Source organism: Zosterops lateralis (assembly GCF_965231275.1).
Source record: "Zosterops lateralis genome assembly, chromosome: Z".
Lineage (NCBI taxonomy): Eukaryota > Metazoa > Chordata > Aves > Passeriformes > Zosteropidae > Zosterops > Zosterops lateralis.
In genome coordinates this window covers 55496968-55521739 of record NC_139800.1, presented here as the reverse complement: position 1 = coordinate 55521739, position 24772 = coordinate 55496968, and the positions used below count along the sequence as shown (strand labels likewise).

Genomic DNA, 24772 nt, shown 5'->3' with positions numbered 1-24772 from the left:
CTTGGAGGAAGAGCAGCTTGAGGAGGCAGAGAAATGGTCTGTGGACAGTTCAGCAAGAGTAGCAGGAGAGAAAAGGAGATCTAGTTATGCCGTAGTCAATGGTAAAACAAGAAATGTTGTGGAATCTGGACCTTTTAGTGTGAGCTGGTCGGCTCAGGCATGTGAATTATATTGCGGTTCTGTGAGTACTCAAGGGGCTGAAAGGAAAGGAGACAATTTTTACGAATTCTAAGTATGCTTTTGGTGTAGTTCACACGTTTAGAAAGATTTGACAAGAAAGAGGTTTGGTGAGTACCTGTGGGAAAGGATTGGTGCATGGAGAAATTATAAAGCAGATTTTGGAAGCAATCAAAGAACCAGAAGCTATTTCAATTGTACATGTTAGGAGTCATCAGGCTGGGCTGCAATTCAAAACTCGAGGAAACAATTTTGGGAATCAAGAAGCTAGAAATGCTGCTTTATTGGTGATGAGTACTTCTAACATGAAAAGGCATGAGGTTCAGGAGTATCCTCCTCGACCCTCCCCCAAGAAAATAGAAGGGTACAAGAAAATAGGTGGAAAATTAGAAGAAGGCAAGTGGAAGCTGCCAGATGGGAGAGAACTGTTATCTAAGGAATACACAAAGAAAATTCTAAGGAAACTCCGTCAACAGACTCATTAGGGTGCACAAACTCTTGTAGAACAGTTTCTAAGGTTTTTTAGATGTCAAGGGATTTATGAGCTAGTGAAACAAGAAGTACAAGGATGCATGACACGTCAGAAGGTGAACCAAGCTAGATCAAGACAAGCACTCTTGGGAGGCCAATTGTTGGCATATCGACCTTTTGAAAGACTTCAGATAGACTTCACTGAGTTACCTAAGATGGGGAGATACAAGTATTTGCTGGTGCTGGTGGATAAATTGACTCATTGGGTAGAAGTTTTCCCAAGTGCACAGGCCACAGCCCAAACTGTATCTAAAATTCTTTTAGAAGAAATTATACCTTGGTATGGGGTAATTAATCATATAGATTCTGACCAGGGGACACATTTCACCTCAAAAATCATTAAACAACTTGTAGTCCTGGGAATTTGGTGGAATTTCCACACTCCATGGCATCCTCAGAGCTCGGGACAAGTGAAAAGAATGAATCAGACTTTAAAAGCCCAATTATCCAAATTGATGCTAGAGACTAAAATGTCCTGAGTAAAATGTCTCCCCTTGGCACTGTTAAATATAAGAACTATGCCTCACTCTGAAACTAGAATCTCTCAGTTTGAAATGTTACATGGAATGCCATATGAACATAGGATGCCCGTAGGGCACCTCTTCATGGAAGATGGCCAGATTCAACCCTATTTAGTAGCTATCAATCAACATTTACAAAAATTGCGGAAACAAAGAATGGTGACTCAAAGTGCTTCCTTGGGGTTTCCAATTCACAAGATCCAACCTGGAGACAAAATATTGACCAAAACTTGGAAAGAAATTCCACTGGCACCTCACTGGGAGGGTCCCTTTCTTGTCCTTCTTACCACAGATACAGCTGTCCGGACTGCCAAAAAAGGATGGACTCACGCATGCAGAGTTAAGAAAGTAGAACTCCGAACAACGTCTCTCAAGTGGAAGGTGACCTCTTCCCCAGGGGACTTGAAGATTAAAACACAGCGAGGTGGTACATGAACAACTAAGACCAAATAAGTTGCCGAGTGTCTAGCTGTGAATGCTTCCCTTTTGTGCATTTTAAGTGTGTATATTGCAAAGAAATTTGGGTCGTTCACTGTAAGAGTGGGTATCTACCAAGGGGTTTGTGTTTTAAGTGTCTTGTAGAGGAGTTGAGTTTGACCAACCAGATTTTTAATGCCCACTACTAATTCAAGCATATTAGAATTAGATTCCTCAGAGTGGTACTTGCTATTCCAAAAGAGAGTGAAGGGCAGATTAAATGAAAAAGCAAATGTCATTAAAGTTGAGTGCCAGAGAATCGATAAGGTACCTTGTAGGGCAAACCCAGTCAAACTCTCAAGGTGGAATGTTTTCAAAAGAAAGTTTGCAGTCCAGACTAGTTTTGATACCCCTGAAGACCATCCTTGCTACCATGAAGATGGTTTACCTCGCCGTTGGTGGCAACCTAACGAGTGAAGGCAGAGGCACAGGGATATGCCTGTGGGGAGTCCTGCTAGTCCTGAGCCTAGTCGTGTGTGAGATAACCAGAGGGCACACCAAAGACAGAATCAGTACTAAAAGGCTGAAGAATGAATGCTGGCAGTGTCTGCAAGCTATCTGGAAGGGACAGGGAGCCCCTAGAGGGGGCCAGCCTGTCTGCCAGGAGGGTACAGCTAAAAAAGTATTGCACCTACAACAGCACTTGGTACCAAACTTGCAAACTGAGGGGAAAACTGATTTGTCAAATTCTAAAAGCAGAATCTAAAACCAAGAAATTAGAAGCTCACTCCTCTCATGTATTAAACAAAAGAAATGTGGAGGAAATAACTACTATCCCCATTTGCCAGCAGTGCAATCAAACAGTATGGATAGGGGGGAAAAACTAAATCCACCTTTGTAGAGTATTTTCAAATAAATAATTTGTGTTATGATAACAATCAATTAGACATGTGCAGAATGGGTGGACGAACCTATTGGGTAAGGAAGAACTTAATCACAACGGTGAATTCACAATTAACAATGAACCTATAATGCTCGACTTCCTTGAGGAAAATGATGATCGAATTTGTTGGCAGTATGACAAAATGTTTTGTTTTTCAAAAAATAAAGAAAGGTTGGATTCTGAAAAAAAATAAAACAAGTATCATGAGAACTAAAAAAACAAGAATCTGAAGCAAAAAAAAAAGAAGACGGAACAAAAAAGGTGGAAAACACTCAGTTAACATTATAAACAGTTGGGAAAACAATATGAGGATTGGGGCTTGCCAGCCTCAAATCAAAATCCATTTATTGATTTAATGCAAAAAATAGCAACAAAATTGGGTTTATCAAATTGTTGGATTTGTGGAGGTCCGAAGTCGGCGAAAAGATGGCGTTTGAAAGGTGAGAGCTTGTCTCCAGAGCAACTGTTAAAATGGAATAATAATCAAATTTCTAAAATCATGCAAAGACCTGAAGGGTGGTTTTCAGATCAATGAATAATTGATATAATCTGTATAAGCAAAAAAGAGAGAGAATACACCAAAGTGGTTGGGTATACTCCCTGCATATCCACTCTAGCGATCAATTCAAATAACAAAATGAAAAATTGGCAACCCAAACCCCCAGCAAGGTATTGGAGTAAAACAAAAACGGAAGAGTGTGAGTGGATGGAGACAACTGAGTTGTGCTGGCATAAGAGCTCTGGAGCCAAGCCTTACCAAGCTTTGGAAAACCTGAGAGGTTAGTAAAGAGACCTCAGAAACATGAGGTGGAAAGCTCCTAATAGAATATATTGGATTTGTGGTAAAAAAGCTTATAGCGAATTACCCCGAAAGTAGAAAGGTTCATGCACTCTAGAAATTATTAGATCATTCTTTTTCACTTTGCCCAAGTCAAAAAGTAGTTTTCTAGGGGCCCCTCTCTATGAGACACTAAGTAGAAGAAAAAAAGGCTTGAAAAGGAGCTCCCTATAGCTGGGGGAAGCCAGAAATGGGGAGAGGAGGACTGGTCAGCAAAGAGAATAATAAAGTATTATGGGCCAGCTACTTGGGCAAACGATAGAAGTTGGGAATATAAGACTCCTATTTACTTACCAAATAGGCTAATAAGCCTCCAAGCTGTAGTAGAGTTGGTATCTAACCACACCTCAAATGCCTTGGAACTATTGGTTCGACAACACTCCCAGATGCAAGCTTATGTGTCCCAAAATTGCATTGCTTTAGACTACCTATTGGCTGAAGAAGGGGACGTATGTGGAAAATTTAATGAATCTGATTGTTGTATAGCAATTAACGACTATGGGGAAACAATTAGACTTGGCAGCCAAGACAAAGAAAGTAGCTCATGTACCAGTGCAAAAGTGGAATTCCATACTAAAAGCCTCGTGGTGGAATCAATTATTTGGAGAAGGGGCTTGGTGGAAAAAGGTGGTATTTTTCATCCTTTGCTCTGCAGCAAGAATTATATTCTTACCTTGCTTAATACCCTGTTTTATCCAACTAATCCACTCTGTAGTACAAAGAATGCAAATTGCTATTCTACCCACAGACCCAGAATAAGCAATGAACAAAAGCGAACAATCTAAAGTTTCTAAAATATTTGCTCTAGGAGGAAAAAGAGAAAATAATCAGGTGGCCTTGGCACTAGCCAAATACGAAGAGAAGGTAAAAGACAAAAAAATATTGTACAAAGAGTACTTTGAATCCTCCCAAAAGGATTGGGACGATTCAGAGAGATGTGAGGATGATTAAAGAAATCAACAAGGCACTTGGGGTATTTCATTTTTAATTAAAGTTTCTTTCACTATGAGATATGGGGAGCACTATTGGTGGCAAATAGAAAAAAGTTAGAGGAAAGTAAGTAGTCCATTTCAAACATCTCGCTTAAAAGAGCACGAATTAATGTGTCCATGTAAAAAGGTGGAGGATTGTTATGAGAAACATACTGCATTTAATAATTCGTGGTAAAATAAAATACAAACATCAATTCCGAGAAAACTAAGTTTGCATTCCAGGATGGCTGGCTCCAGCAGAAAGATAATGGGAATCAACACTTTAAAAAATGGTCTGGGCCCTAGAGATGGGCCACTGATGGTGATTAATTGAGGATAAGCAGCCTCAGATAAGACTCAAGGACTAGGCACACCCCGATGCAACCTTCCCAAAAAATTCATCCAATTCATCAGGCTCTGCCCAAAAAACTATTCAAAGAAAAACTGCCTCAAAAGAAAACTCAAGAATACATCATCCAAGCACAAGTGGACAAAGAACATAGCCTTAGAGGAAATAAAGAGCATAAAAACTGGACCCTTGGTGATAGGATTCATGAATGGGGAGGATAAATTCGATAGAGGGCTGTCCATACGTTCACCCGGTGCCAATCCTGGGGTCGGGGCTGTGTTTTTATTGTAGCTTTCCGTGTTTGCTGTTACGCAAAAAAATAAATTCTGGGTTTTTTTATTTTATTTTTCAAATCTGGCTGCCTCATTTATAACAATATTGAAACAAAGGCCTATCAAAAAACTCTCTTGCTCTTAAAAAAAAGGGAGGAGAAAAAGTAAGACAGAAAAAAAGGGAGGTAGGCAGTTTTAGAAAGCAAACCAAACGGTATATTGGGGAGAGAGGTTCAAGAAAATGTATTATGTTTGTTCAAATTAACAGAAGCATTTCTCCCCCACTCTATTCAAAAGGAAAACAAAATAGGGCAGCTCTTCTTGCCACAAACTGGTGCCCCTTAGATGGAAGCAGCTCCAGTTGTCAGGTTCCTGTCAGCACGTAAGTGCACAAACACTTCCCTTCTCCCACTCTTTTGTTCCTACTTAATATGTGTGGTTTGTTCAGCAGTCTTTGCTGTTAAACAATTCATTTTTTCCTTGCCTCCTCTGCTTTAGGAGGAGGCAAAAATAGCAGGACTTAGGCACAAAATATAAAGCTCATTTCCTGTACCTTAGTGCCTTATTCTTTCACCTCCTTGTCCACAGGATTTAGCTACCAAATAGGTCTTAATCTGTAAACAAATGATTTGCTCTACAATTAAGCCATTCACTTCTTTTTTTTTTTTTTTTTTTTTTCTCCCTCTCTTTCTTTGGCAGCTTGGCTGCTGTCCAATGTGGAGGCTCATAGGTTCTTCTATTATTTAGTGCTGGTTAAAAGGCAATAAGCTCATTTAGAGTTTATAAAACTATAAGCCATCAACAAAAGCATTTAATACTTCTCTGAAGCATGGTGATTTTTGCCAGAAAAATTAATGATTTGTGGTTGCATGTTTATACGTGTTTATGCATACATGTGGATGATGTGTGGGGGCATTTTTTTATATACTGGCCTGGTTATTCACTCGGCATGTCTTTAAAACGTCAGTTATTGTAAGCTACAAATACATACATTTCACTTGAATTTTAATTGTGTACTTTTTTATCAACAACTGACAATCACAGGAACTGTGATTCACCATGGCTACAAAGTTGAACCTCAAATACTTTGATGTTGTATGAGAAAAAAATGCCATGGTACTGCAGCATCTCACAATGTTTGCACATACTGTTTCTTTATAGAATGATATTGTGAATCACAGGAGTCTACTAGAGTAAGTGAAACATTCATAGAAAGAAATAACATGTACGCTTTTTCATCTCTGCCGTTAAAAGTCACTGATGACTCAAAAGAAAACAACATTGAGATAATTTCCCTTTATCTCTATTTTTAAGTTTTTATTCTTTCTGTAGAATCAGTTTTCAGGGATTAAAACCAGAACACAACATGTATATATCTGCCTTCATGGAGATGTTTCTACATACAACACAGGATTAGCCGGCTACCACCTCAATGCGTGACAGTAAAGACAATTAATTATTTTTTTAAAAACATGTCTGTATGTTTTTAATACTTAATACTTTAAGTAAGTAAAGTATTGTAAGTGGATAGATGAATTTACAGGTGTAAATCTCATCTAGAAATGACAGGTACTTAGCCATTTCAATTTCAGCAATATACTTCCAATGAAATTCTGCAAGCCTATTTAAAGTCTATTACGGCTGCTGACATCAATCTGCCAGGATTTAGAGTGCTAATCTCCACTAAAGATTTTCACCTACAAGTTTAGCTACTGGTATACTTGAATTAAATACTCTGTGTTTCTCTATATAGGCAACTACAGACATAAGGCATTAGAGGTGGATAGGCAATAGAGCAGAATTGTCACAGAGCACTTAATGGTAGTTTTGCCTGAATAAGGAATGATGTTCTGACTCCCATTAGATTCCAGCCCCCTCCTCAGGGTTTTAGTCCTGATTTCCACTCTTTTAAAATCTCACTTCTTCCCCACTGAATACAACATATTCCTACTGTAGCTACTCAAAGAAGAATGAACACTACAGGAAAACCCTCTTAATTTAAGGTATAGTATTTTAAATGCACACCCATGCACTCATACATATGGATGTATACATAAGCACAGGTCCATACAAAAGAACACACAAAAAGATTTTAATTAGCTGTACCTATTAAGACTCTCCAGAGATGAAATGAGTCTCCATCCCTCCCTGCAGCCAAATGACAACTTCTGAAGTTGCAGATAATAGGTATCAGACAGGCGTCAGGTATGTATGCTCAATCTGAAAAACTACTTAAAGGTTCCAAAAAAAATTGTGCTAATCCTGCAGAAAGAAATGTCTCTTATCCTGAACTGACATAGTAATCACATCCATATTTAAATGTTTCTTTTAATAATATTTATGTTAATTTTAATTTATCACAATACAATGTGCCCTCAATAATTACCAACCCGTTGAAAAGGGTTTGTGAAAATTAAGTAGTAAGAGGCATTTGAAACCCCTAAAAAAATTTCAGTTTGAGAAAAAATATGAATCTTGGATGTAGTTTGAATGTAGTTGGCAACTTTTCCACCTAGAGTAAATCTGAAGGCTCAAAAATAAATATTCAAGAGCATTAATTTGTTTCTAGATGTGTGCGTGCAAGTAAAACAGCAGCCATAATGTGGAAATTTGAGTCACATTTTGCAACTAATTGGAAGCAGATTAGAATTCTGCCTCAGGGGAACATTGTCAAACTAGAAGCTGGAGCAAATGAAGAAAGAGGTGAAAGCATCGTGAAGAGCTGACAGATTTACAGTGCTCAAGGCAATAAACGGGTACTAGATGAAAATGAATGTGCTTCACTGTACTGCATGCAGTTTTCAGTCATATCTCAGCAATAAGAGCAAACAGCCATGAAACAATTATTTTCAGAGAGACGGTGAAGGAAAGAGCAAGAACGAACAAAACACTATTCAGGTGACGTGCAAAAAAGCCTATAAATCATACAGTGGCTCAAGTTGTTACAAGAATAATAAAATTGGTCATAGTAGGTCTTGTTCTGCAACCTGGACTCATCTCAAGTAAGGGATTACAGAGACATAACACAAGGAACTACTTACTTGAGTTGACAAAGGACAGTAAGCCCTTACTCAGCGTGAGTAAGAGTCAAAGCATTAGGCTCTTAGGAAAACAAAAACCACACAGATTTTACATTTGTAAAGTGAAGAAAAACACAGAACTCTGCAGACAGATAAATCAGAGGTAGAAGGGGAAAGGTCTCTTTAGGAGGTGGTTAGGAAAGGTTGGAGGAGATCATAAAACAAAGTGCGGAGGCTAATGTACCAATGCTGTAATGGAAACAGCTGCTAGCTTTCTCCTTCAGTGCTTGGCATCCATTGCAGCCTCACAGGAAAGACTGTTAAAAGATCTGGACACGAAATGTAAATAAAACTATTAGCCAAAACTCAGTTGCTGTATTATAAAACAGTAGCCGCTGTCTTTTTTGTGTGTGTGTATGTATGTACATGTATGTGTGCGTGTGTGTGTGTGTGTGTGTGTATACATACACACAACACCTCCAGCACATACATGAATACCTATATTGATATACGTACACACACGTGTTTGGATAACCCATCTTAAGCAGCAACTAGCAACACCATTAATATTGCACCTTACTATTGGCTAAAGTGGGCAAGAACATCCATCTATGTTTTCAGTAAAAGTGAGTGTGGAATGACGACCTTCATTGTTCTCAAAATGCAGCAGTATTTTTTCCTTCAAATTGCAGAACTCCAGTGCAATATGTTGATATAGTGTCTAACATTAAACCCAGAGCAAAAATTAACCATCAAAACTTTATGTCAAATATGTTTATTATATCCATAAATACTCCTGGAATATTAGATCCTTACAGTCGGTGCAAGCTAACTAAACAAATGCCTCAGTATTTACTAAATCAGATTTAAACTCCTACCAGCAAAACAAAGTTCAACAAAGTAATGAGGTCCATTTCTAATTGTATTTGCTTCTGTTACCTTTTGTTGGAGAGATACAAATCTAGTTTCATTTCCCTCCTTTAAAAAGAAAGAATTGGCAAGAACATGAAACACTGAAACATGCAAATACTGCCATTACTTCACTGCTACAAGCCTATAATAAAGCGCAGATTTGGTAGTACTATCCGTGTAGTGTGGCGAACCACACTCAAATAAACAGTTCTCCATGAAGAATGAAAACCCAAAGACCAAACCCTTCCAATTCAAACATTATTGTTGCTTTTAACATAAGCCATCCACAGAAATCAGCCAAGGAGGTGACAGGAAATCCAAAAATAATTTGGTTTGGCCCTGAGCACTATGAGAAAGGAGATTACAGTTTGCTTTTCACTCTTCTTACTGGTTGAGGGAAGTGGTGAAAACTATGAAAGCTATGCTTACGTAACAAGCAACTATGGTACCCACAGACCTATTTCTACCAAAGTTCAGCACAGCATCACTGAAATTCATCAATAAAGGTGGCATTTGAATAGCATGAACTTGTGTTGCAGGGGGATAGGCTTAACAAAACCCCTGAATTAATTCAATGGATAATGCAAATGACTAAATGTGTGCAAAATCAAACTGTCTAGTGAACACAGTTAAAGAGGCCAGATGTGCCTCAAAATTTCCTGGGAAACACAGCCTAAACTTGGCGCTTTCTTTTATCAGAATGAAGAAAGCAAGCTCTCAGAGTTTACAAAAGTGTGACCAATTGGAGCTTAGTCTTCTGTTGCTAATTGAAGCATGAAAAAAAAAAAAAAAAAAAAAAAAAAAAAAAAAAAAAAAAAAAAAGCCAGTTTCTGAGGGCAAACTACAAACATATACTTTTTATATTCCACTGTCACATGATAAAAAACAGAATCAAGCTGACTGGTAAAAATTTGACTGGCAACCAAAGACCAACCTATTATTTCAAACTGTTATGGGAAAGCAATAAAATTGCTACCAGGTCTCCTCATGTTACTCTTCAATAAAAAGAAGCCATCAGGGAAATAAGAGGAAAAGAAAACACATCAAAACCTCTAAAGTTTCTTTAAGTAAAAATACACTTCTGCGGTGTTATGCCATCTGCTTCTTGGTTAACATGACAAGACAACTCAACAACTAGAATTGCTAGTGTTTTGAAAACACCAAGTAACCACAATCAATAGATTTTAGTTTGCTCTTTTGACTGCAAAAACTGCATTCATATGCCACTATTGGCATATGCTTCAAACAAGAGGTCATTTTCCTTCCAGTATTATTTGGTGGAGTTTCTCTGGAGACAAACACCCAGCCATGTTTGTGCACAAAAGTGAGATTTAGGCTAGGAAGAATCAGAAGCTGTGAGAAGATAAGGGAACCAAATGCTTGGTATTTTTTTCTGAAGACTGGTTGACAAAGATTTATTATAAAAGACATACAATTGAATGTAGCACAATCTCACTTCAAAACAAAGAGGTTCACATTTAACTCCTAATAGGTATTACAGGCAGAAGCTAGAGAAGTTGATCCTTTCACCTTGAGATTTAGCAGTATTTGTCAACTTACCATAAAAGCAAACATATTCTGAATCTCTGTCACTAAATGCAACTTTCTTACTTGCAGTTTTAGCTTAAGAGTTCAGAAAATTTAATCAACACCACAGCGACCCTAGAGATGGAAAACCTATCTACACAGACATGATTCCTACTTCATTGCATACAGCAATGCTGAATGCTGAATGCTCACTTTAACTGTTCAATCAAGTAGTGCTAATATATAAGAATATATATTATGGAAGCATACACGTACATGGGGCGCCAGAGCAAACTACCTATTCCACTCCTTGATGTTTCTCTCAGCTTTTTCGAAAAAGAAAAAAAAAAAATCACAAAGAAGCTGCTTGTCAGTCAAGTCGCTCTGAATAGTTTTACAACCTTTCATTCAAATATAAAGGCTTTGTTCCCATTCCAAGACCATTTTGTAAGAGTTAAAAGAGAAAGTGCAACAGAGTGCCTAATGAAATCCTACAGCAAAACCAAAAGTCATTCTCTGACCCTCCTCTTTGCCCAAATGGCGACTCACTGCCTTCAGTAAATTATGGTATTAAATCAAGAATGTAATAATAATAAACCCCTCAAATCCCGCTACAACAACTGGTAATTATATTTATTAAAATTACCACATTTCAAACATTTTAAAACAAATTTAAAAATGATAGATTGTGCTACTGTTCACTTTGGTGAAAGGCTGCACTGAAAAAGAGCTGTACTGGGCAGAAACAGTAGTACAAAAAGATAAACAGAAAAAGGTTTATGAATCATTATATATATGCGTGTGTGTATGTGTGTGTGTGCATGTACATATCAACTTTACTGATTTTTTAAAAAGGTATTTACTTTTTGGAATTACAACTTCATCAGACATTCTCATGAAAGAGAGAATGCTGTTTTGCTGCCTTTCACCCAACAGGAAATGTTATGTATAGACCATATTTTTTTAAAGATTGCTAAGAAATAAAAATAACTCCTTGATATGTAAACATACTAAAACAAAAAATATGGCAAGCCCTTCAGTTGAAGCCAATCCACAGATCCACAGGTGTGAGCCTATCTGAGGACTAAGGGCAAGATGTATTTCTGTTGTAAAAAATTAAGTACAGTTAAGAAGTCAGACAACCTCCAGCCATTCAGGGAACATAGCAATATATCACCATGTGCATTAGAACATCATATAAGTACAATACAGAGCTGGTGTCGAGAATACTATAAAAATAATAACCTGGATGTTGGATCATTTGTACAAGGTATATTAGCTTAGACCACAGTAGACTCTAAAACCTGGTCACATTCAGCAATTCCAACTGTATTTGTTCTGTGGAACAAATCTGGAATGTGCCACTAAAACCATGAATTCTGTATTTGAGAAATACGGACCATGTGGCAAAACCACAAAATTGCCTAAATTGCTGCAGAAGAAACGAAACTTTTTTAAGAGTGAGTGACAGAAGTCCAATATATATGTGTGTCCTTTTCCAAAATGGAAGTAAAGGTGAAGGATACCTGAAGTGTTAGTACTTCTGCAACAATACTCCTGATGATACTTGTAAAACATGCTCAATATCACATGTATCAGTAAGAATATAAAATTGAAGAAATACGGGTATTTTTTATTCTTTTAGAAATGCAAATCACATGGATAACACAGGGCACATAAAGGGGAACCTGCATTCAGTGTGCAAAGGATGTGTCCAGTTAACAGAAAGCAGACCCCAGGCTCTCCCACTGATGTCAGTACTATGGAGATAACCCATTTCTTATACGCTGGAGGAAAAAAAAAGGCACCAGTTTTAGCACCAAAAACACCCTGCAGACTTCAGATTTGTGATTTACGTTGTTGTCGATAAAATAGCTTTTCAATTATGAAGGAATGCATTCCGTGTTAATGATCACAACCAGGGGTCCGAGCTTTACTCTTTTGTCAGAACTACAGCAGATCCTCCCCGCAGCTTCACCATTAACATGTCTGTTTCCTGTCAGACCACTCAGAGATAATGTCATTTATCTCAGGGCGGCACAAGACCAGTCATTAGCTTCAGTGAAAGACCTCAAACAAAGGCCGGATGGCGTTTTATCCAGGGCTCATAGGCTGCAGCCAAGAATCTCATTGCCTAACAGTTTAGAACAAGTTATCTTTAAAAGAGTGATTTTCTCCCTATGAACAATTCTAGAACACTCCACTGAACAGCAATAAAGTCTGCATGGAAAATTTTAGTCAATGGTTTTATCATATGCAATTAGGTAACTGATAAGAGCTTGCTAAAGTTATCCTTTAAGAGGATGGGGTGTGGTTTTTTGGGCGTTGTTGTTATTTGGGGAGGGAGGGGGGAATTGTGGGGGTTTTTTTCCCCTTCGTTTTACTTGGTAAGGATAGACAGAGCAAATCAGGTTCTACCTCCATAGCAAGACCTTTGAAGAACTGACCCTTATTGTGTTTGCCTGCAGGAGGTGATTCACTATTATAAATTCTTCAATGACTGAGCTTCTGGAAATCTCTTTAAATGAAAGTGGAACTGGTTAACTATATGTACGAACATGTGTTTTCACAGTCTCTCCTGTATTATTGCATTTCAGAAAGCTTCTATAAAGTTCCAGGTGAACTTTTTAAAATAATAATAATAATAATAATAATTTAAAAAATAAAGAGAGTCAGAAAAATACAAGCAAATCTCAGCTTTTCAATTCCTGGGCTTATGCTGAAAACTAGAAACAGATGGCACTTTCCATGTTACTTGAACCTGGTTATTGAACACCTCTATGCTTATGGGAGATTTTGCTTAGCACTTTTAACATACATTTCATTTATTGGACTATAAAATGCTACTTTAGAAAAACAAGTCTTTATATGGCTATAATTAAAACAGCCTTGCAGGAAAGCCCTTTAACATGGAGAACATGGTTAACCTCATGACATCTGGACAATCAATCCTCTCCTCTTTAGTGGGCATTCATGAAATTATTAAAATTGTAAAATTACTAATGCCTAAAGTGAAATACTTTTCCAGTAGTTACAAATATAGTCAGCTTCCCTACTTTGTTTGATAGATGCGCTAGACCAGCCTCCATTGTGCTACACTAACTCTTGCTTTGCACAGGAATTCAATAGAAGATCTGGTCATACATATTGGCAGAGGTCAGCAGGTTCACACGGAAAGCTTTCCTCGGCCAAAGGGCAACACCTCTTCACCCAGCTCAAAAAGCACCGTCACACTACTAGACAGCACTACAGAACTTTAAGAACCTTGAGCTGTGCTTATTGTTAGACACCCATACTTATCAATGTTTTTAACAGCTAAATCCCTTATGTAGCCTTCAAAACAGTTTGCTGTCAAACAACAATAGACTTTGTTCTTTAATTACAGCAAGTGACCTCCCTGCCCTTTTATTTCACAGTGAATAAACTACACACAAGGCCGGCAAGAAAAGTACATGAAGAGCATATTTCCATAACATCATTAATCAAAGCATGTACTTAAATGATTTACATCAATGGGTAAAATTCACCCAGAGATTCTTGATAGCATACTCTCAAACCCTACCGCTAAAACACAATAAAGAAAGTGAAGATAAAATAAATAATTCTAGCCAATATGTTAATTTGCTAAAGACAACTTTCAAATGTGAAATGTAATTTTAATGAGAAGCAATAAGCTAAAAAAAAAAGAAAAATTCCATCCTGGAGTATCACTAGACTGATACATTCAGAACTGTAACTAAACCCTTCTGATTACAACTTTCTATCTTCTACAGTAATTTAATGTAAACATACTGATTTTTACATACCAAATAAAGTTGTGTCATATCTCAGAGTAAATTATGACTGAATGAATTCCAAAATCTCCTCACAATGCACACAAAGTATATTTTGTAGCTATTCTGAACACTTTTCAATGTAACAGCTGTTAAAAACACAAAAAACTTAGCTGGAACAGATGAAGACTTCATGCTGACAAACAGTCAGTAACTGTGCTAAAAACAGTATGGATGAGAAATGGAAAATGCAGACAGGTTTTAACACCAAAAACCTTAGGAGTGGTCAGCCTACCTGTCAATGCTACTTATTCAGACATGTCACTGGTGGCTTAGCCACAAAATGGACTGCACAAATATAGCTCAAACATCTTAGAATTACAGCACACTTTGACTTTATCCACATATTAGGGGAGTGGCGACTTTTACAACATACTTGCGGTTTCTGCATAAAAGAGCCGCCAGAACACAGTCATTGATTTAATTAGGCTTCATAAGATCCAATTTATCATGTTTTACATGACTTTCTGCAGCAAGGAAACATAATAAATAGACTAAAAATATAATTGAAGCATGCTGTGAAAGCTGAACAGTGACTACAACTCCTGGGAATCTGCTCCAAGCTTTTCACCAATTGTAAACAAATGCAGTATTATATCCCACACCACATATAAAAACACGCAGATTTTGAATCAGCAGTCATGAACTCATTTGATTCTAAAAGGAAACTTCCAAATTCATGAGGCATGTCTTGCACAACAGTAAGATAACTGAACATTGATTTCAATATACAGGCTGAAAATTATGTATTTATTTACAGATACAAGTTGCCTTGTGCAAGTATGGTATATATGTTCTACACACAGTCAAAGCAATAACACTTCAACCATCTAAAACCTTTAAAGAATTCTTTCCAGCGACGATTAATCATTTGGGGAAAAAAGAAAAAAAAGCAGAACAACAAACATAAAACACTCTAATGTTACTAATATTGCCACTGTCTGGACTTAAAGTATCAACCATTATCAGCAACAAGCTAAATTATTATTATTGTTGTTCTTGTTGTTATTGTTATTAAATATAACATTTTTGGCTAAGAAAAACGCTAAGGGACGGCAAACAAGCACACCATTGTGCCAGACAATGGCCAAGGCTGCACGACTCCGATGTGCAAAGCCTGTATTAAAGTCGATGTGTGCCAACAGCAGCGGCTGTTGCTGGAAATGCAAGCTCCAGACCTCCTCCTGGAGAGACATCTACAACACACAGAGTGTGCCGCCACTGACGCTGAACTCCTCCATCCGTGTTTGCTCTGAATTTGCATGCCAACCCATTTACATTGCACATAAGATTACTCGTACGTATATAGATTGTTCATACAATTTCCTGTGTGACTAGGGAGTTGAAAGAACACAAAAACGGGAGAAACCACACCACCCTCTAATCTCTGTTGCCATGGCAGCAGCCTTTGAGATACTGAAATGTTCAGATTGCCAGCTAAACAAAATTGTTGAATGTGAACATTTGGCTGAGAGATTAAAAGGCTAAGGGGGTTGCAAAAGGGCAGTACCTCCCACATTCCAGGCAGCCACTGAATCCAATCAAATGGCTCTGACTCTTTAACCACAGCCATTGTGAAGACCGGATTAGGGCAATTTATCTAGATAGTTAAAACAGATTAGAGAACTGCAATTTGAAGACTATTGGCAACAGAAGTAAATGCCTACTGTACTAAGTTAATAAAGAGACCATGAGATTTTTGGACACCTTTCTGCCGTGAATAGCACTTTTCATAAATCGAAATGCAAACATATACACGTGAATTACACAGCAATCTGGTTTTCTCATCTGCATTTAGACAAGGTCATAAGGCTCATTCAAATTCACCCACAGATATGCTATCTTAAAAGCAATAATATGCATACAATATGAAATTTAATTTGTTCCTTGCCGTGAACAGAATCCCTTGGAATTATCTTCCAGTACTAAGAAATATCTGATACCACAAACACCCAAATCTAATCCTTCAGTCGACTTAGCATTACAAAAACTTCGTGACTGAAATACAAAGAGCTGGTAGCCAGTCATAAGAAGACGTAACTCCCCACTCCCTGAGACCTTCAGCCCTTCCAGACACTTGCAGATCATGGAGTTAACACCGACCTGAACATTTCCCCATTGCTGAACGTTCACTTGGGGAAGCTGTAAAAGCATGTAATTTAGCAGCAACAGCTGATAATACAGTCACAATCTAGCACCCTGAGATTGTTCATTTGGAGGATGTTGGTTTGCTTTATTTTTCAGGCAGAGCAGGCTCCCTTTGTTTAACAACCTGTAGAATTTACCATACTTGTAATCCTGGGCCAATATTCACCCTCTGGACCCTCAGAAGATGGCTTCTGCCCTAGGGATAGAACTCCCACCAACACCAGAACATCCTTAAGCCAGCAGTTGACAAAAGACAGCAAGGTCTCCCTCCACCTCTCCCGGAGAACAGAGTAGCAGCCATCTATTCATACAGAAAGTATCCTTGTAATAGGAAGGCATAAAACCACACTCTCCCATCTGATTTCTTTCACACATTTCAACCGTTCAACAAACAAGCAGTTCAAATCCAAGAGCCAGCGTGGCTCAAAGAGAAAAACTCCCCCAGACAGGAGATAAACTGCTCCACTCTGTTCCAAAAGCTGTTTTGCACACACGGTTCTCAGCACAAGGTGCATTCCCCTCCTCCCAGCATACTCCTTCCAGGAAGACAAGAGGCACTGCCTGTCTGCTGGCTCCTTCCTCCCAGTCGCTACAGCAGCTTCTGGGGCCTCTGGGCTACAGAGCCACGGAACCCCCCAGCACAATACACATCCTGCATCTTCGCCAAGCACAACAGTGGAGCCCGGGTCTCTGCTGACAGCTCTTGTTTCCTCCCCCAAGCACAATCTCAGCTCTAGGCAGTGGGTCAGAGACAGGAGAGAGGTTCCTTTAGACTTTGGGAGAGGAATGGCCATGAATGCCTGCTGATGTTGTGGAAGAGTCAGCACGTACAAGACCTGCTGTGTCTGGAGCCTGAGCTATGCACCCCCAGCCTGCGAACACATACCATCCCACTGATACTGCTGCTCCCTGCTAAAACTGGGGACAGCTCAGCCAGGGTCATCTCTGTGTTTCTCCCTCTGGACAAGTGCAATTAAAACGAACAAGACAAAACAGAAACATTCTCCAGATCTGCAGACAGGGAGAGGAAATCACAAGGAAGAGCAGCACACTGGAAACATGGTATTTTCCATGTAGGGAAGAGGTCTCTGGGTTTGGTGGGGTTTTCTTTTTTGGTTGGGGTGGGGTTTTTTGTTTGTTGTGCGATTTTTTTCGTGTTTTTTTTTTTTTTTTTGTGGGGTTTTTTTTTTTGTTTTTTTGTTTTTTTTTTTTTTTTTTTTTTTTTTTTTTTTGTGTAAGGGAAGGAGGAAGGACATACGCATGTCACAAATTCACAGCTGAGAGGACAGAGGAGCCAGACATACAGTCATGGGACACTCATGGGACACTTACTATAGACATGGGGAAACACAGAAGAGGTAGAGAGGAGCTTTGTCCTACCTTTTCTGTTTTCAATTTCTTGATTCGCCTGTGGCTCTCCTCCTCCTCCTCTTCCTTCTTTACCAAAACAGAGTTCCCCATTAACCCTAAATCCGGGGTACTTTTGCTCACCTCCCCCACAGCAGAGGAGGTGCAGTGGAAGGGGCTGCTGCTTCCACCACTGCCTCCCTTGGCCCCAAAGCCATAGAGGTGCCCAGAGGGAATTTGGCTATTGCCAGCCCCACTGCCATTGGGGTGGCCCTGCTGCAAGTCATGCTGCTTGTCCTTCCTGGATTTTCCTGCATCCTTATCCCGCTTGGAGCCTCTGCTGCCTGGGGCTTTACCTGGTTTCTCCTCTTTGTTTTTCCCACAAGAGGACACAGTGGTGGTGTTGCTGGTGTTGTTATTATTGCCGTTTGGGTTACTGCTCACACTTTGACCCAGTGCTGAATTCATGCCAGTTGCCTCCCCAGGGCGCCCTTGGACTTCCTGTCTTTTGCCAGCACTGCTGATCTCAGGCATCCCATACAAGGCAGCAGAAGGCAGAGATTTATTAGCATCCTTAGAAGTTTTACTCCTTTTCACTTTTGATTTGCTAGTCTCTTTGTGAGAGGAATTCCCCTGGGGAGCAGAAGGCTGAACAGAAGCAAATTTTAGGCCATCAGCTAAGGCTGAGGTAGCATTAGCCCCACTGGAAGCCAGACCCCCACAATCCTTGGAGCTGGTGTTGCTGCTGCTGGTGGTATTAGAATTATTCATCTCAAATTTCTGTCTGTCCTTCTCTAAGTCGGCGTCCAAATCGATTATTAAATTCCCAACACCGATTTCCCAATCATCGCCACTGTCGTAAGTGTCAACTGCATTTGGATCCACACCTTTTCCTGTAGTGGAAGTGTTCAATGACATCCTGAAGATGAGATCTCTAGAGTAAAAATCCGATGAACTTTCCTTTGGAGATGTGGGGACATTCGTTTATCTCCGTTGGGCTCTCTCTTAAGTTCAACTCTTCTTGTCTTCCTCCTCTAGGTGTGTCTAAGCTCACAACCTGCACTCCACATCCACGTTGTCCTGTGAGGAGGGAAAAAGTCAAGTATTTCTTGTCTGGGTGTTACCACAACATAACGTCACTCAGTAAAGAGGGGGCAAGATAGGGGGGAGCAAAAACATTCACCATTTCCACGTTCTTAAGTTTGTTAAGCCAGAGGCAGCGGCTGTGGTGTTTTTATAATGAGTACTTTTAATCTAGTTGTATACCAGCATCCACAACCTCCCTTAAAAAGCCACGTCCATAAAATCGCTTTTATCAGGAAAAAAAAAAAAAAAAAAAAAAAAAAAAAAAAAAAAAAAAAAAAAGGGAAGAAAAAAAAATCTACATTATTTAAATCCACAAAGTTCAGGAAATACAGTCATAGAAGTGGTGCCTAGCTGTTGGAGCACATGTTGTAATCTAACCCCTTGGACCACCACCTAGGCACGAAAACGAGAAAAGGAAGGACACGGATTCACTCTTCACTGCATTCCATGGATTTTGTGGCTTTAAACCAGACCCTTGAAGTTTTGTGACTCTCCTGTATAATCTTTTACCCCCCTTCCACTTAATCTCTTGGGGGGATGGGGGAGGAGAGTGCTAAGGGAAGTGGGAAACCTCATTTTCCCTACCACAATACACCTTCTGTTAAAAACAACAACCTAAAAACTCAAATATTTACTGGAAAATATTAAAGTCCACAAATTAAAATAAATTTTTAAAAAGGTGAGAAGAAATAAAAATTATATTTTCGAAAAAAAAAATATCCTTAAGATAACCGTACTAAAAGCAGCTCTAATGTATTCCTAGGTCACACAATTGTTAGGTCTGTTAAATATAGTATTACTGACTGTACAGGAAACTGATTAAGACATACACTTTAAGTGATCTGCACCAAGGTGGCCTCAGTGACCGCAAATGAGTGTGTGTTTGACAAAGCTTAGTTAAAACGATTTTTAAAGGGATCTCTCCCTTTTACAGTCGACTGCCGAAATATTTATACATAGATAGCATAATGCTTACCTTTAATCCTTTATCATTTTTAATTAAACCAGCAAATCAAAATGCTGTTCCCACTCGTCTCAGCAACAACTCTGTGCCTCATTTTACTTAAAGAGCAAGTGATCAAGAAGTAGAAAGCAAGTATCATCTCAGCCAGTATAAATCGGTCAATAACATATCTCCCCCTACTTTGGCACACGGATCAGAAGTCCTTTTTTTGTTTGTTTGTTTAGGTTTTTTTCGTCCTTGCTTAAAGAAAGAATAAAAGAAAAAAGAAAAAAAAAATGCTGTGCCTCACAACTTTACGAGCTGGAAGGTAATATTTCACATTCAGAAGTGAAGCATCAAGGACCAGATTTTTGTTTGTTTGCTTTTCCTGAATAAGCACCGAGAGAGGTAATAATCATCACAGTAATACTACCAAAAAAAAAAAAAAAAAAAAAAAAAAAAAAAAAAAAAAAAAAAAAAAGAGGAAAGAAAGAAAGAAAGAAAAAAAAAAAATGTTTCCCCAACTTCACACTCCGTCTTCAGCCCCGGACCTGGGAGCCATCCCGATCAGTAAGTAATGATCCCACGAAACAAACCTACAGGCGCCCGGGTGTTACAAGACAGAATGTGCTAACATCGGGATAAATTAGTGAAAGGGAGGAAGGAAAAAAAGAAGAAAGGACTGAAAATCTGGGCTGGATTCCGCCTGTTAGTTGGGAAGTGGCATTTTTTTCGCCCGTCCTGACAGATCTGATTTCTTGAAGTAACTTGAGGGGAAACGGGTGGGGGAGGCGGGGGAGGGGAGGAGGGGGGAGGAAGAAGAGGAGGAGCGGGAGGGGGGAATCACTGATCTGATAAACCGGTTATCAAAACATTTTGTGGGAGTGGAGGAAGGACTGCGTGCTCTCAAACGAACTAAATTTTCCCAGGGGTGAGATTTCGGGGAGGGGGTGCCCGTCCCCGTCCGTCCCTCCCCTCCCGGCCTTCGATCGCTTTATAAAAACAGGAATTAAAGAAAAAAAAAAAAAAATCAGCATAGGCACGTATCAGTTTCGAATTGCCGTCTCGGGGGAAAAAAAAATAATAACAACGAAAAACCCATGAGCTTGGGCTAGTCAGTCATGCGGTAAGTAATTCAGTAATTAGAGTCCGAGGAGATAAAGCAGACGACCTTTTTGTCAGGACAGATCGCTCCCACCTTATTGTTTCAGCAAACCTCGCAGTCTGCCGTTATCACCCCCTCCCCCTTCCCTACGTCTCCCTCCTCCCTCCGCAAGTCAGACGGGCTCGGGGCTTTAGCTTAGTATTTTTAATTAGCCGGCGATGGGAAGCTAAAAGCCGTAATGAATTGCCGGTGGCGGCGGGCGGGGGGGGAGGGGAGGCGCGGCGGGTCCCGCCGCTCGCGTCACGTGACGCCGCCGGGCCCCATTGGCCGCCGCCCGCGCGGCCGGGCCGCCCTCACGCACCCGGGGCCGCCCCTCACACACCCGGCGGGGCGGGCCGCGCCCTGCCCCGGCCCCGCCGCCCCAGCGCCTCTGCCGGAGCCCCGGGGTGCCCCTCAGGACCGCCGAGCCCCCCGCCGCCTCCCCGGGGGGCGCGTTTACCTCAGGGCTTTCCCTTCCCTGCGCCTCAGGGCCGGCAGAACGAGACGGCGGCGGAAGCGGCCGAGGCATCAGCCGCCGACGGACGGTGCCATCCCCACCCCCCGGCTCCAGGCTCGCCTTTCTGGTGTCTCGGTGTGACACGGGCGAGGTGCCTCCCGGTCTGCCGGTGCCCCATCGCTGCTGTGAACGAGCGCGGTGCTCTCGGGGCCGGGCGGGGGAGGGGGGGCGGGGAAGCAATGCAGACTTGGTTGTAATGGTGTCACTTATTCCTCCCCCATCCCCCCGGGTTAGTTAAAACCCAAAAAAGGCACTACGCTTTAACGCCCCCCAAGTGCACCGTCAAGTATGATTTGTGTGGCTACAGTGCTTTCACCCTCTTACTTCCCTCAAATAACTCACCCTGTTTGTGGGATTGTTTTGGGTTTTGTTTTTTTTTCCTCTTTTAAAAATCCCCAAGAACCCTAGTTATCTCAGCTCCCAAAACTCTTTAACACTCCCGTTTGCAGAGAAAAAAAAAAAAAATCCCCTCTAAGTGCTATAGACACACCACGCAACCGTACTTACGGTCTGTATTGGATCGAGTTGACCTTTTCCTTCTAACTGCATTGAGTGTGTTTTTGTTGCAGCCGCTTTTTATTTTAGGAAAAAAAATTTCTAATGTCTTCAACAGATTTATTGTGTTTGGAGGAAGAGAGCACCAGATATCATGAACCTTCCTTTCTTTCTAGAAACAAAATTAAAACAACGTAAAAAAAAAAAAAAAAGAAACCAAAATAAAATAAAAATAAAAACTGGGCAGAGAAGGCAAACCTGGCATGTGTGTCTGTCCCCTCACAGGCTAACACAGAGGCACGGGGGACAGGGGCGCTGCCCCCACGGCAGCGGCCGAGGCGGGGGAGTGGGAGCCTCGCTCCGCGCGGTACCTGAGAGGGACTTTTCTTTGTTCGCGATGCCCTTTCCCTGCCGGCCAATCAGCACCCAGCTTTTATGAAACCGGGCTCTGCGATTGGCCCGCCGCTCCTCCTGCCTGCCGGCGAGGGCGAGAGACACAAACACTCACCCGCTGCACTCGATCCTTGTACCCCGCACACCCTGACACCGCACACACTGTACCGCACACACGCCCGGTACCCCCACACTGTCACACACTGTACCCCGCACACACGCCCGGTATCCCCCCACACACACTGTGCACTCACACGCACACTACGCAAACGCACGCAGCCACTCGCTCTGCAGCCCACAGCCGACTCTGAGCCTCCTTGCTGCAGCCAGATACGAATCGTGTTTCCCATTTCAATTATGCTACATAACATTTAAGGCTTAGGGAGAGGAAAAGAAATGAAGGGCGGGAGGGGGAGGGGGCGGGAAGAAAAGAGAGGGGGAGGAGGGGGAAAAAAATAGAAAACCAAGGTGGAGTAGCTCTGCCAAGACTCACACGTCGGGAGGAAGACTCCCTCATTTCGTTTTAATTTAATTTCAGGGCAGTTTTCGAAGCCATGATGAATGATTTTTCTGTGCCGGTTTCAAAGAGGCAATTTAGAATCTCAGTCATAATTTTTAAATGCCCCCTCATTCAAAATTATAACAGCTTGAAGCCAGCGAGAGAGGGTTGCTGATACACATGTGCGATTATTTTCGTGCTTAGTGGAGGAGAAAAGCAAACAGTGTCTGGAGGAAGGGGCTGAGGGGAGGTTCAGGGCAGGGCAGCACCCCCACCTCCTCCTCGGGTGTCACCGAGGCGCTGCTGAGCTCTCGGATCACCAGCCCTCTTTCTCGCATTCACTTTTCCAGCTCCTCATGTATTTTATTACATGTTCATTTTTACAATATGGCTTAAGTTAGACAGGTCGGGTTTTTTTCTTTCTTCCCTTTTTTTTTTTTTTTTTTTCTTCCTCTTTTTCGGAAGGAAGGGGAGCAGAAAATAACCCTTTTGTTTCCAGACTGCTGATTTACTGCCGCACGCACTGAAGTGTGAATGCCAGCGACCCTATAACTACCACGTGAACATCCTTTCACAGGAATTAGTAACACAAATCTTCCCTATCGGGCTTTGTGTAGCTCGAAAATATCCCCCTTAATCATTCCTTTTGTTTACGTTGGGAGCCATTATGCTACACCACTGCGTTAAATTGCGTTTAACCCTTCGCGGACGGCGGGGGTGGGATGGGAGCGGCGGACACGGGGGATCGGCAGGTGGGGGGCACTGCCTCTGGCCCCGCAGACCCTCTTCCTTTTAATACCCTTGAGCACGGTCTACTCTTCTTTTGCCTTTTTTTTTTTTTTTTTTTTTTCTTACTTTCTCCCCCCTCCCCCCCTTTCCTTTCTTCGACTTTTTTTTTTCCTCCCCTTCCTTTTCCCCTTGATCTCGCTGGGACTGAGCTCCCTGTGAAAATCGATACGGGATGTTTTTCTTGCCAAAGGTACGCATCGCCCAAGTCAAAATTTCCGGCAAGAAGTCAAAGCGTGGCATTTGCGATGTCCTGCACAGCCATGACAGGGTGACAAAATATCTCTTTGGATTCCGTCCAGCTGAGCAAATCACGCGCGTTGCAGGCTTCCCATCAGAGGGATGATTAGTGGAGAGGAACCAGAGCACCAACCCCCCCCCGGACACGGCTTTGCTGCGATGGCTTTGCGGAAGGTGAAACAAGACTGGTGGGGGTAAAAGCCGCCCGTGGTGTGGCACCCAACTGCGCCATGGCCACCAGGTCACCGTGACCAGCGGCCCCGGGGGAAAAGGCTGCCCTCCTGCCCCCCGGGTCCTGTGCGCCCCTGGGGCCGCGGCACTGGCGTCACCAAGCTCTGCTCCCTTGGGAGGCCTTGAGCTCTGAGACTGCTCCGTTTCTCCTGTGTAAAAATATTTCCCCTTCAGGGGCTGATAATGAAGGGTTTATTAGCAGGGATATGTTCATTGTCAAGGAGGCCCTTGATCACATTAAATGTTTAAGCCATTACAGGGCGGGGGAGGGGGGTGTGAGGGGAAGGGAGTTTAAAAAAAAAATCATGGCAGGTGTGTAGCACAAACAAGAAATGCTGAGGTGTGAACAGTGAACACATCCCTGCGGTCCCTCCCCGGCGCTGGGACAATCGCAAAGGGCCTGCAAGAGGGCACGGAGACACCGACACCACCCCCCAGGGAGGGGACACTTGTGCCCAGCATTTGCGATTTGTGCAGGAGTGGGCATGCATAATGTTACAAGGTATCAAAAATCAATTTCCCCGGGGTAGCTCTCGCGTGATATCACTCTCTGGTTAGCAAAATTTTAAGATCAGCAACACCAAGCTTTTGGTCTACTTAGTCGTGGATCACTTTTCCTGTTTCCTTACAGT

At 41.3% G+C, this 24772-nt stretch overlaps 1 protein-coding gene across 2 annotated transcripts in view; it reads right to left on the bottom strand.

Annotated features, from left to right (window-relative positions):
- The window catches only part of ZNF608 (zinc finger protein 608), a gene marked incomplete at its 3' end in the record, with an annotated part of 91588 nt that extends 71149 nt beyond the window's left edge, over nucleotides 1–20439 (bottom strand). For both annotated transcript variants that reach the window (XM_083883601.1, XM_083883602.1), the window contains exons 1-2: nucleotides 19869–20439; nucleotides 17840–18886 (exon numbers count right to left, since the gene is read on the bottom strand). In XM_083883601.1, the coding sequence (XP_083739727.1) occupies nucleotides 17840–18724 (885 nt within the window). In that variant the 5' untranslated portion in view covers nucleotides 18725–18886; nucleotides 19869–20439. The remainder of the gene's footprint in view (nucleotides 1–17839; nucleotides 18887–19868) is intronic.
- Between the last annotated feature and the right edge of the window lie 4333 nt (nucleotides 20440–24772).